The 13,104-nt window shown below is 43.1% G+C and overlaps 2 protein-coding genes across 3 annotated transcripts in view; one reads left to right on the plus strand and one right to left on the minus strand.

Annotated features, from left to right (window-relative positions):
• Positions 1 to 11,757, minus strand: part of dctn1b (dynactin 1b) — a 67,914-nt gene extending 56,157 nt beyond the window's left edge. For both annotated transcript variants that reach the window (XM_049596084.1, XM_049596083.1), the window contains exons 1-2: positions 11,363 to 11,757; positions 3,817 to 4,068 (exon numbers count right to left, since the gene is read on the minus strand). In XM_049596084.1, coding sequence (XP_049452041.1) covers positions 3,817 to 4,068; positions 11,363 to 11,395 — 285 coding nt within the window. In that variant the 5' untranslated portion in view covers positions 11,396 to 11,757. The remainder of the gene's footprint in view (positions 1 to 3,816; positions 4,069 to 11,362) is intronic.
• The window catches only part of LOC125900850 (histone-lysine N-methyltransferase 2D-like), a 422,240-nt gene that overhangs the window by 234,440 nt on the left and 174,696 nt on the right, over positions 1 to 13,104 (plus strand). The gene's annotated exons all lie outside the window — the stretch shown is intronic.

Below are 13,104 nucleotides of genomic sequence, written 5' to 3' on the forward strand. Positions count from 1 at the left end.
GAGAGGTGATGGACAAATGTCTGAAAAAAAAGTGGAGAAGCAGCAGGAATGACAGAGCTGAAGGTGAGGAGTGAGGCAGAGTAATGTTTAGCAAACAAAACCTGCTGAAGACACAGGTCACAGTGATCTTTGACCTCTGACCACAAAATTCTAACCAGTTTATTCTTCAGTCCAAGTGAATGTTTGTACCAAATCTAAAGATATTCCCTCAAGGTGTTCTTGAGGGAATATCACGTTCACGAGAATGAGACAGATGCAGAGTCACAGTGACCTTGACCTTTGACCACCGAAATCCAATCAGTTCATTGTTGAGTCCAAATCAACGTTTGTGTCAAATTTACAGAAACACCCTTGAGATGTGCTTGTGATATTGCCTTCTAAAAAATGAGACAGATAAGGTCACATGGACCTTGACCTTTGACCCCCACAATCTCATCAATTCATCATTCAATCCAAGTTAACACTTGTGCCAAATTTGACGTAATTGACCTTTGACCCTTGACCACCAAAATCTTATCAGTTCATCCTGGAGTCCAAGAGATTTTGTGCCAAATATGAAGAAATTCCCTCGCAGTGTTCTTGAGACACTGTGTGCACGAGAATGAGACAGATGCAAAGTCACACTGACCTTGATCTTTGACCACCAAAATCTAATCAGGTCATTGTTAAAACCAAGAAGACATTTGTGCCAAATCTGAAGATGTTCTTGAGATATCGTGTTCACAAGGATGGATGGAAGTACGGCCCAAAGTATGGACAGAAAACCTGAAAACATTAAATAATAAAAAATACTTTGTTCAAACGACCATCATCAGCACAACTTAAAGATCACATAATCCTAGAGACGTGAATGGGCCATTAGACAAAGAGAAGACACAGGTCTCATATCAAACTAAAGAACCTGAGGCGCCCATTGGTACCAACCATGTTATGCTATCTTGTCGAATAGAGGGCCAAATAACACTTAAATGTAAAGTTAGGCTAAATTGGGGCGAAGGGGAAAAGGAACATTGCCATTTTTCAAAATAATGTATTTAAATATTTCTGCACACTGGGGTCCCTGAACAGTCTTGAAATTACATAAATTGAGTTTGACTGGAAAACACAGTTCACAACCTTATACACTTCTTACTGTTACAGTTCTGCACACAATTTGACCAATATTTAATTAAAGCGGACTCCAGACTGAATGAATAAAGGCAGAAAATTATTATTTATTCACTCCTGATTTGATAAAGAGGTGATGCCTCGCTGCAGCAGTCGCGAGTTCGACTCCAGCTTACAAGCCTTTGCTGTATGTCGTCCCCCCACTCTCTCTCCCCTTACTTCACACTCTTCACTCTGTCCTGTCCATTAAAGGGCCAGTGTGTAATATTTGGCATGATTTATTGTCAATCTGAATCTGAATATTCTGCCCATTAATATGTTTATACAAGTGTATAATTGCTATAAAATAAAATTTGTTTGGTTTTCGTAGCCTTATAGTTATGCTTATATATATATATATATATATATATATATCTCTCAAGGGCCTTGCTTTAGAGAGGTCGCCATCTTGCGCCGCCATGTATGTACGGCAGACTGAGCGGAGGAGGAAACAGCAGAGAGTGTTAGTAGTTCGTCGATAGAGAGTAGTTAAAAGTTTTTTAGTTATCAAGTTTGCGAATGGACCTCACTTACCATGCAACAGGAGAGAATGAACCCGAACCGTCATCTGCGAGGAAAAGAAGACGCAACTTCACTCCTTGTGATGCACTCTCTGCGGCGCTTTGCCTCCTGATGATATATCTCCCCAACGATGGCAGCAGTAGCACTGAATCCCATTCTGTGCATTCAGCCTCTCTTCTCGCCTGCTCAGCATCAAACACATGGAGTTCCTCATCTGTATGCTCCGGCTCAAACAGGTATGGCTCTGGGTCTGTGTCCGCTACAAGAAACTCTTCAAAATCGCGTTCAAAGTCGTCCATTGCAGCTACTATAGTCCGGAGATATTGCTAGGCTAAATAAACAGCTGAGCTCTGTTTACAGGCTACGCTGTCAGTCAGTGTGCGGGCTGGAGATTGGTGGAGCAGAGAGGGGAGGGGGTGCCTGCTAGGTATGGTAAACGAGTATGTGTGTATGAAGTGTGTGTGTTACGCTAGAAGAGTCAGAGTTTGGGACGGAGTCTTTTACCCCCTGGAGTGTTACCGTAGTTTCTGGAGTGCTCAAATAAACTGGCCTTTTTCCTGAACGCTCCTCTGGTCTCCTGCAATCCTGAGCCCTGCAATCTAGAATTTGACCACTGATGTCACTGTTTTCAACCCATTTTACACACTGGCCCTTTAAAGGCAAAAAAAGCCCCAAAAAATAATCTTTAAAAAAAACCACATGTATAAATGTGATTAACTGGATTATAATTGCAGGAAGTATAAAAAGTATAGGGATGGGGGTGTTGATTATGCTGGTGGTCACATCTCACAAACACACACCAACTCATCTACAAGTGACATTTATTATCATTTATTACCAAGATGAAACCAGTAACACACATTCATGAACAAACCAGGATTAGAGTTTTGTAATGTTCTTGTATAAGGCACAATGTGTCTGAGAAGTTCAAAAGATGCCCTGTGCCTCTTGTGCGTGTGTGTGTGTGTGTGTGTCTTTTCACAGCTAACTTTACTAGTTTTGTTTATTATATTGTTATTTTCAGTTTTTCCATTTTCCTTCACTGTTTGTAACTCTGGTATTGAAGGCTCTTTATAAATAAAGTGTATTTACTGACTCACACATGACACAAAACACATTACTGCCAATGGTTTCACACTATTCCACTGACTGACAGGTGGCGATGATGCGCCAAAAACGCTGTAACAGCAGAGAAAGAGAAGAAGAAGAAGACTGCTGGGTGTAAATGATGCAGGATTTAAAATACCTTCTGGGTTCGTTCTGAATCACATACTCTTTCTTCTTACCTTCAGTATGTACAGCTGCTGTCCTTGAGAGAGTGCACTGTTGCATTCAGTATGCACACAATCAGGACATGCTACTCCATCATAACGTTACGCCATCATTCACAAAGCTCGCCAGAGACGGAGGTCAACGCGGAGAGATCTGCTGTTGTAGTGACATTACAGAGGCTACACATTTCTCTGTCATTGTTATTTAAGTTGGGACCACTTAAGTCACAGAAAACTTTATTTCAGTATCATATTTGGCGGTATGGCTCTGTTCTGGGGCCTCTGGCTTTCCTCGAGCCTACGCAGACAGCCTAAGGTGGAGGGAGCACACCTCTCTGCATTTCTCTGGGACCTTTAACTCTGCTGTCTGTCTGATGTGGAGAGCTTAACACTAAAATCAAACACCTGCTATTTCAAACTATTAATTAATTTAATTAATTAACAAAACCTAAAACAATGAGAAAGTTCATTAAATGGCCATGAAATGTTTGTGTTTGATTATATTTATATAGCTTTCCCTTGGGATGTATCTGACTGTCCCCTCCAGGCCACCATAGATAATCTTTGCTCACTGTATCGGGGGCTTTTTGCAGTATTTTTCTGGGAGGAAAACAAAAAGTTGTTTTTCATGAGAAACCAGCGAGCATGCAGCCCGGAGCAGTGGGAAAGAGCTGGCACCACACAGACAACAGAGGAATATATCAACCCCCACACACACAAACCCACTGCGTCAAATAAAGAGCAAAACAAAATCTCAAACATCTCACAAAATAAGATCCGAAACAATAGGTGGAGGGGGTGTGCTGTGGGGTGCAGGAGGGTTGAGACGATGACATCATCCTCTGGGTTTTTATTCAGTAAATGTTTCTGTGGTTACCTGAGACTGTCTCACAAAGATCCCGTGATTCTCCTCGCAGGTGAAGTAGCGTTTGCCCTGCACGGTGCCATCGTTCTTGCCCTTGGCCTCGTCCAGGATGACTCCCACCCATTTCCCGGAGGCGAACAGTGTGTTGCCGATGTAGGCCACCGTGCCGCGCTGCCCCTTCCCGATCACCTCCACCAGGGAGCCCACTTTGACGGGCCGCCCTCCCCCGTCCGAGCTCATCCTGCTGCTGCCGCTGCTGGTGGTCTGGGTGGAACAACAAAACACACACATGCTGTTAAAACAGGAAGTCAGGTTCACATCGACGCTGATGGAGGCAGTTTAAGTTGGACTTTTAAAGGGGTATTCCACTAAAAATACACATCAGTGTATAATTACGATTCAGAGATTCTTCTGCTTGTCAGCCTGTGAAAACAGGAGGGTGTAAATCACCTGTTACATCAGGATACAATCAGGAGTCTGCCACGATATGATTTTGATTCAAATTCTTGCGATTCAGTGCCCTGTGGTCGATATGAGATGATATTATCTGATCATTTAACACAGTCAGTTACAGAAGAAACTGTCACAACTTTCTGTTTTACTTTTGGCCATAAAAGATAAAAGGGCACATAAATAATAAGAGCAGTAAAGGTGATTTTAACTGACTTCACTAGCACACAGAACGCAGCCAGCGGGATCAGTTAAGCTTCAGGGCTTTCTGTCAGAGAGACCCTTCTGGAAGACATCTTTTCATTTTAACCCAAAACATAAAAGGACTCTCTGTCTGTTGACCCGTATTTTCTCCAAAATCCGAAATATTTCCACACTGCTGATTTATACAAGAGTAAATAACGTTATCCTTGTCGTCTTCTTCTTAGCTGCTGCTGAGTGACTGTGACACAGAATTTCAAAATAAAGATGATGATATGGATCGATGATCACTGAATCAATGTATTGATCCAGACTGATGGATTGTTACACCCCAAGAAAACCATTGCATTAAGTCTTCAGTTGCTCTGGAGGAGAGTCGGAGGAAACAACCCTGGTGACAGAGGTGGTTGTTTACCAGTCGAGTCAAGCTGCCACAGGAGCAGAGAAAAAACAGAGCTGCTGCTGGAGCTGATGTGAGCAAGCAGAGAGCGAGTGGGGAAAATGCATTTACTTCGGTGGTCTGCGAGGCTGGAAATAGGACAGTGGCGTGAAGTTCTGCAGGATGGCACATACAAAGCGCCAACATGCATCTAGCCACTGGTGTGCAGTTGTACACTGTAAATAATGTGGGCATATTTTTTGTTGCTTGGCATTAGCCGCTGGTGTGTTTTGGCCTTCATCGTACGCGTGTATGATATGATGTTAATGCCACTACAGAAGAGACTTGATGATCCCTGAAATTAGGTGGGAAAAAGTTTCTCTATATTGATATCTGTATCAGTTATTGGTCAAATGAGTTGTTGCATATCGGCATAGCACCTCCACTTTAAAGTTGCATATTTGGATCGAGTAAATATTAACAGCCTAGAAAACATATTTGGAGTTAAATGAGTTCAGTGTCACCTTCACACTGTGATTATCACAGCCACCTTCTGACATGAAAAATGACCCTGGAGCAACAGGAAAATATTTCGTGAACTGGCTTCAGGTTCAAACACTGCTTCATCAGATAAATCTCTGACATGCAAACTAGGGCTGCAGCGGTATAACGGTTTCAAGGTACACTGAGGTATGAAAACTGACGGTTATCATACGGTGTACATTTGGTAATCAATGGTATTAAAAAAAACAACGCAACTGGACAGAAAATCTCACCTTTATTTTACTTAAAAGACTAAATAAATCAAATATTTTTAAGGGTTTTTTTTGCCTTTAATCGAGAGGACAGTTGTTCTGGCATAAGAGAGAGGAGATGACATGCAGCACAGGACCATAGGTTGGAAATGAACCTGCGGCCAATGTGACAAGGACAAGGCCTTATTGTCAACAAGGGAGACTGTTTACACAACTTTTATTGAGAAGATGGTTTCAAGTTACAGTTATAGTAAAACAAATACAGTAAAACGTTTGTTCAAATAAAGAAAAACCTTGTGTTTTCGCCCCTTTAAAGGGCCATTGTAATTTATAACATTAATAATTCTGTAATATCGTGATATGGTGAAATAAACATACAGTTATCGTACCGTGAAAATCTCATACTGTTGCAGCCCTAAACACATTTCTCTCTGTCAGAGACTCAGCTATGGTACACAGAGGCTACAGGGCACAGCGTCACACTCTGTGGGTGCACATCTGCATTAAATGTCTCTTTTTCGGGACGGCTGAAGGACAGACAGAACACAAAGTAGTGTTAATGTCAGTGTGACCCACTGAGCTGCGCAGGACCACAGGCCTCGTCCTGCACTCTCTAAATGTCAATGCATGCTTAAATCAGCAGTGCTCCTGTTTTCTGGCTTTTGTGATAATTCCATGGCAACAATCACCTGAGGTTTCACTGAAGGTCTGATGTGTCGAGAACAAATCGCACAGCAAAACGTTTCCACGCGAGCTGCAATATTTTGTAATCAAATAATCCTGCATAACCCAATTTACAGTGTGATGTCCTAGAAGTGATGGTGACTCAGCAGAAGAGAGGAGAGGAGCAGATATTATTACTCTGAGAGAGAACCAGCTCTCCTTCAGCTCACTGTAAACACACACAATGTCTCTGTGCTGCTGTTTAATGTAAAGGTTAAACAACCGGCAGGACGGTCGACCACAACAGACAGACAGACAGACAGACAGACACATTAAGGCTTTAAAATACTAAGATTGCATTTACTGCATTTACTGAGATACTGTGTCTCGTCCACTGCAGGTTTCTGTGGTCATGTTGCACTTCTTTGTACGTCACAAGTAATTTTATTTAACGAGTCTCTGCGGGTTCACGTCATTGGTTCGACATCCCATTAGTCCGACTGTCCGCGGCGCTGAACGGCTTGAGGCAGAGCAGGCTCACGGCTTATGTGTTTGTCACTTTCTTTTTCATTTTAACCCACACCATGATCTTTTCCTGACCCTAACCAAGTGGTTTTTGTGCCTAAACCTAACCAGACCTTAACCACAGGGCATCATGATGATTTCGGAACGGACTTCGGAACAATGGGTTTAATATGGTCAGAAAAATGGGATGTCGAACCAATGGGCCGTTCCCGTCTCTGCTGCTTAACTTGTTGATCTCCCAACAGATAACACTAATTTTATTCATATTAATAACAAGGTTCTTGGATTTCTTCGATTATTTTGGGGCTTTTATTGCCTCTCTTACAGTGCAGCCTAAGAGTGACAGGAGGGTGAAAGAATGAATGGGGACGACATGCAGCAAAGTCGAACCGAGGCCGCTGCTAAGGACTCAGCCTACAGGGGGCGGACACTCTACTTGCTGAGCTACAGGCCAACCCAGGATTTCTTGGATATTTGAGGCTGATACCGATATTGATATACCAAATCTGGTCCCTGACCAGTTTCTAATTCACAGGAAAAATAAATAATATTAATAAAATAATCATATTCACACTGGGAATCTTTTTGTAAAATATATGAAGCTAACTTTTCACCACTGTGCAGCAACCACCCTGACATCCACCTACCCACAAGAGCATTCCCCAAAAAGTAACGAATTATTTCTTCCTCTGACTACTTGAAGCATATCTTTTATATTCCTCTCCTGTAATAACAAAAACAAGTTACTTACTGGCACTGTGTCAGTCAATTCTGCACAATAAATAATAATACTTCATGCACCGATATCAGCCGATACTCTTCTTGTTGACTGCCGAGCTAATCAGCAAATAAGTTGACGTCACCAATGGCAGCCGCTAATGTTTTTCTGTTGTGTTGCATCAATGTTGGCTAAATGTTGGTTATTTGCAGTCAGACTCAGCAGCAAGCATGTGCACATGTAAGTTGTTTTCATGTCTGATCAGTTGGTGATAATTTTGTTTACTTCAGAAATTGATGAAATGCTGTGATCTAGGCTTGTTGTGTATATTTTTTAAAAGGTTTTTTTAAACTCCTTAAAATCAAGAAGGCCTCGCCATGTCCTGTGAAGCTCTGGCCACCCCTACTGGGGATCAGGACCCACAAGTTGGGGACCAATGGTTCATTGAACACAACAGGCACTGTTCATAACTGTTGGGGAAGCCAGTGAGGGATCATATCTTTGTCCTCCTCCAGGACAACAGAGGAGACAGCAGTGAAATGGAAAGCAAAAGGACTGGCCTGGAGAATTAGAATCAGAATGAATCCTGGTGCCTATGAAGGGTGACTGATGATTTTATTAGCTTATGTGTAACATCAGCTACCCTTCCTGGGTCCACACAGGAACACTAAACTTTTACAGCTACCGACCAAAATTCGTCAGTACTACTGTGAACTGATTCACATTAAATCAATCGGGGTCAGATTTTGGTACCTGAGAGTGCATCTGACTGAGAACGCCAGGTTCAGACAATAGACAGAAGCTCTGGAGCTCCGTCAGCTTCCCAACGAGCTGAAACCATCGCTGTGGCACCGATAGTCAGGGACAGGAATCGAGAACTGGTTCCAGTTGAGAATCGATAGCAAATTGAATCAGAGTCGTATGCCTCCAAGCTTATCAATTCCTTTATTGAATGCCGGCATGTCTCTCTGAAAATTGCAGATTGCCAAACTATAACCTCAACGGTCTTTGCTGCTGAAAACTTGCAACAAGAAGGAGTCATGGTGGAGAGGAGGAACTGCTCTATGTCCTTTTCTTCCCTCTGTTTGTACAATGTAGACTGTGTTCAGACTCAATAAAGGAATGATTAGCATTGGTATCAGTTAAGACTTACTGATATCAAACCCTACATTGGACCTTTTCTTTTTAACCACATTGAAACCAAAACTCAGAATCGGTAAGAACCAGAATCAGTAAGCAAAAACAGAATTAGTTTCAGAATCGCTAAAATTCAAACGATACCGAACCCTATCGATAGTTCTGTTGGCAATAGCCACAAATCACTGCTGTTGTGTTCTTCAACTTAACGTACTTATTCCACATATCTTTCAGTTGTATCTATACAGAGAGTGAGAGGGACGAGTGGACACACACAAGCAAGCAGACAAACAGACGCATTCCCCGATCACACAGCTGGCGTTTTAGCAGCAGAGGCATTTTTTGTAATAGTTTTTAATGAGAATGAAGCTTTTTGCTCACTGTGTTTTGCATTGCGATGTGCCTCACTGTTGTGCGCTCTAGGCACCTGGCATTTTTACCAGGGCGCTCTGAACTCAGCAAGTTGAAAAGAAAAATGCAGGAACTTGATCGGATAGTTTCAGAGGCGGACCTTCTGTGGTGGTCACAACAACAAGTTTACAGTTAATTGGTCCATCGGCAGGCCCGATGGACTCCCTGTGGTTAGGATTCATTTTTGTTATTCTAGGCCTGACGATAGACAGCAGGTTGTCAAACTGCCCCTGAGTCGTCCTAAAATACACCTGTAAGCGTCCATGATGGAGGAGAAGCTCCTGGACCAACTGGTGGTACTCCCCATGATCCAGCCTCTTTTTTAGGGTCTCATGTACCCACACAGATCTCTGTTTATCTGCTGACAGCCTCTCACCCTCAACCAGAGCTACAGACAGCACCCTCTGCCTCAACATGGCAGCAGCTACACACTGTGAAAATAAGAGGGTAGTTTTAGCCAAAATTATCTGTAGGTTGATGATTGATTATTCGAGGCCTTAGTTCTACGTGTAATTAAAAAAAAGAGCAGAGGAGCAGAATCGCTTGTTGACTGGTGTTGAGCTTAGAGATGTAGACAGAAGGCAAGACTACATCACTCCTGCAGCTTCTTCAAAAATTACATTTCTGTTATTAGAAGTACTGAAAAAAGGTACCTTTGGGTACTGGAACCGAATTCCAGGTGCTGGCTGCTGCTTCTGGTTCAAATGTGAATGGTACCTAACCCTCATACCTACAGGCCTCAACAGTCAGCCGTCCATAATGCACAGGACGAGAGCATTAAATCTAAGTAAAGGTTGGAATGCGGTCATGTAAAGAGCGTTTTGTTTCAGCGTTCTTTAAGCTCAAAGATGGTGTCGCTTCTTAAGAGGCATTTCTGAACGACTTAAATTTTTCAACCACAGCTGCAGAGTTACTGCTGCAAACACAGACACCATGTATGAGGAGAAATATTCTCAGCCACAACACTGAGGGAACAGGTTGTTACTTATATACAACATCAGCTTCTTTCTAAAATATCATCAATATGCCGAAACATTTTGTTGACAACATGAAATATTAAGAAAAGCTGTCCTTCTTGTAGCCATTCATCTCATCGACGTACATACACAACCGGACGTCTTTAAACAGCTCCAGATGATCATCTTTTACTAACATCACAGCTGAGATATTCAGATATGTAACAGCCATTATGCCAAACCCTGAACTCCCATAACTGCTAAAAGTCTAATTATCCCATCTTATAATTCATGACGGAAAGAGACATTTTAACCGGTGATGTGCAGTAAACTCGTCCTTGAGTCTTTGTGAAGCATTTTCTCCCTCAGCGTCAGGTCTTTTATTCAGGCTTTAACATCTATTTAAATCCATCAACTCACTTCAGATTCATAAGAGAAGCAGGAACCTGCGGCTGCTTCGGGGACACGACTCACATGCACCTGTCAACAATCTGCAATCGCACATCCATTGAGGTTTATGACTTCTTTAAAAAGTCATAAATGGGCCGCTGCGCTCCGACGGGCTGTAACGAAGCCTTCAGTGTTGTTCAGTCGACCTGTTTGCCATGTGCTGGTGGCAGAGACGACCCGAGGAGGGCGTGCTGAATTATTTAGTGCCACTCTACTCTTAAAACACGCGAGCTCACAACAACTGTACCGCTGATAGAAGATGAAAACAGTGATACAGCCTCGGTGTTGGTATCGGACCATACTGCTTTGTTTTCACTGAAAAGTAAGCCACTGAAATGATGTCACACACACAGTTTTAATAGAGCGACACCTTGTTATTCAGGCTGAATCACAAAGTATACAGTCTGAGGATTGTTACTGGTGAGTGAGGGTTTTTTGGAATCCAAAGGAGCAGCTGAAATGTACTGTATGAGCACTGATGTCATCCCTCATGGTGACAGGAAAGCTGCCTGACTCAGAGACGGATGACAAACAGGAAGTCTCCAGTGCCTACTGATAACAAAAACCCGTATGGTCCCATTACCTGCCTGTCACATATCTCTATCTGCTTCTTTACAGTGTGGAGTCGTCACAGAGGGTCTGAACCTCAACATCCCAGCGGCAACGCTGAGCCCAGAGGGGCATCTGAGCCGAAACAAAGAGGGGACAATTGAGACAGAGGAATGCAGCGCTGAAATGGATTAGAAACCCTCCTATTCAGGGCAGAAATGGACAGGGAGCAGATGACAGAGTGAAACAAATTGAACAGACGTAACAGAAACAATGGCGCACCGATCAGGACTAACTTATAACACCACAGTCTGGCCCGTTCCTAAACCTCACTGGGGTGGATAAACACCTTGTATGCACTCACCCGGCTGTACGTGTTCTTCCTGGTCTGTGACATGTTTCCTGGTTGCCCCTGAACCGCCTGTCTCGAGTGTTATTCGGGAGAGCGTCGGCCAGACAGAAGGGGGTCTAGGAGAGGGGTGTGGGGGGTCGGTGATGCTGCTGGAGCGTCTCCCTCTTCCTCTCTCTTTACAGAATCACACCATCCCTCTCCTGATCCTCACAGCACAGCCTGAGCTCTCCAAACTCCTCGTCCCTCCTCTCTGCTGCTGCCAGAGGAAAGCCGGCAGGAGCTTTTTGGCTCGGTCAGAAAGTTTCTGGGGAGCAGACGGTGGACGATCCACCCCTCTGATTGAATGGACCGGAGTGAAAACAGCGGAGCAGAGACAGAGGGGAAAAACATCCAGGCTCGGTCTGCTGTGAGCGCATCAGCTGAGCGGCAGCACTGCTCTGCGCTAGTGTCTGCGCTGGCTTCTGCAGGAGGGAGGGTGGTTTAGGCCCAGACTGAGGCGCTGGGTCCTAGAGCCTGCAGATACACCTTTTAAATGCATCTCAAAATAAACCTGACAGTCATTATTCCCATGCATGTCTTCCTGAGTTAGTGTGATGCAGAGTTATCTTGGACTTTTTTGGGACAGCTCTGGCTGATCAAAGAGCATTTTTAAGTCCTGATAGGACAAATCATGTAACCCTCTGAGAGCCACATAGACAGATTTTTGTCTTTTTTGAGGGTGGGCAGGGGATCTTTAGGGGGAGATAGCAGGCCAACAGTATATGTCACATACAAGAGGTGTACATCATCTGAAAACAGGGAACCTGAAGATTAATTTGAGATGCAGCTCAGCAATGTGGGTCGAGTTTTTTATAGAACTAATAAACACTGAGTTTTGGTTGGGTGCCTATTGAACCTTTTAAGGTTTAAAACAGGGGGGTGTCAAACTCATTTTAGTTCTTGGGTCACATTCAGCCCAATTTGATCTCAGATGGGCCGACCAATGAAACCATCGCACAATAACCTCAATAACATCGGCTCCAATATTTTCCCTTTTTATGTGTAAAGAATTTCAAGTACATCCTGTAGACGTTCATCCTTTTACAAAACAGATGAACAGCCTGAGATGTCTCCAGAAAATAATTTAAGTTTCAACAGTATGTCTCAGTTTTTCCACATTAAGTCAGCCTACCTCTTACTGTCATTACATGTACATTTATCCGTACATTTCCTGTTACTGGTTAAAACTGAGTGTGTTGCTCAACTATATTTTGCACAACGTTCTGTATCTTTAAACATGGTCACAGTGAGTATTCATTGTTATATCACAGAACTAAATTCTGGTCAGCACTGAAAAGCCGTTGAAGCAGAATTTTACATAAGTACTGTAGGCACTGCATTGTCTAACTTGCTCCTGAAACCTGGCACCTTTTGGTCTAGTCATCTAGTGGGCCGGATTGGACCCTTTGCCAAGCCAGTTCGACACATAATGTTTGACACCCCTGGTTTAGAACATCATGATGAAAGTGTATGACGGACATTCCTACACTCATTTAGGTCTCATAAGTTGCTGCAACATTTTCTGGGTCGATACCATTTGTTTCACAGATTTGGTGCATAAATTCAAGCATTTTTTTACCACTGTGCTGCCACCCATGCTGTGATTTGGTATCAAAAATTTCTGACATTTGGAGATTTCTGTAAGAACTGCATTTTTGGAATTGCCAGAAATTGCATTTTTTGGTTACTGGATGGCGAGAGCTTCTGTTCTCGAG

This window comes from Epinephelus fuscoguttatus, linkage group LG14, assembly GCF_011397635.1.
Source record: "Epinephelus fuscoguttatus linkage group LG14, E.fuscoguttatus.final_Chr_v1".
Taxonomy (NCBI): Eukaryota; Metazoa; Chordata; class Actinopteri; order Perciformes; family Serranidae; genus Epinephelus; species Epinephelus fuscoguttatus.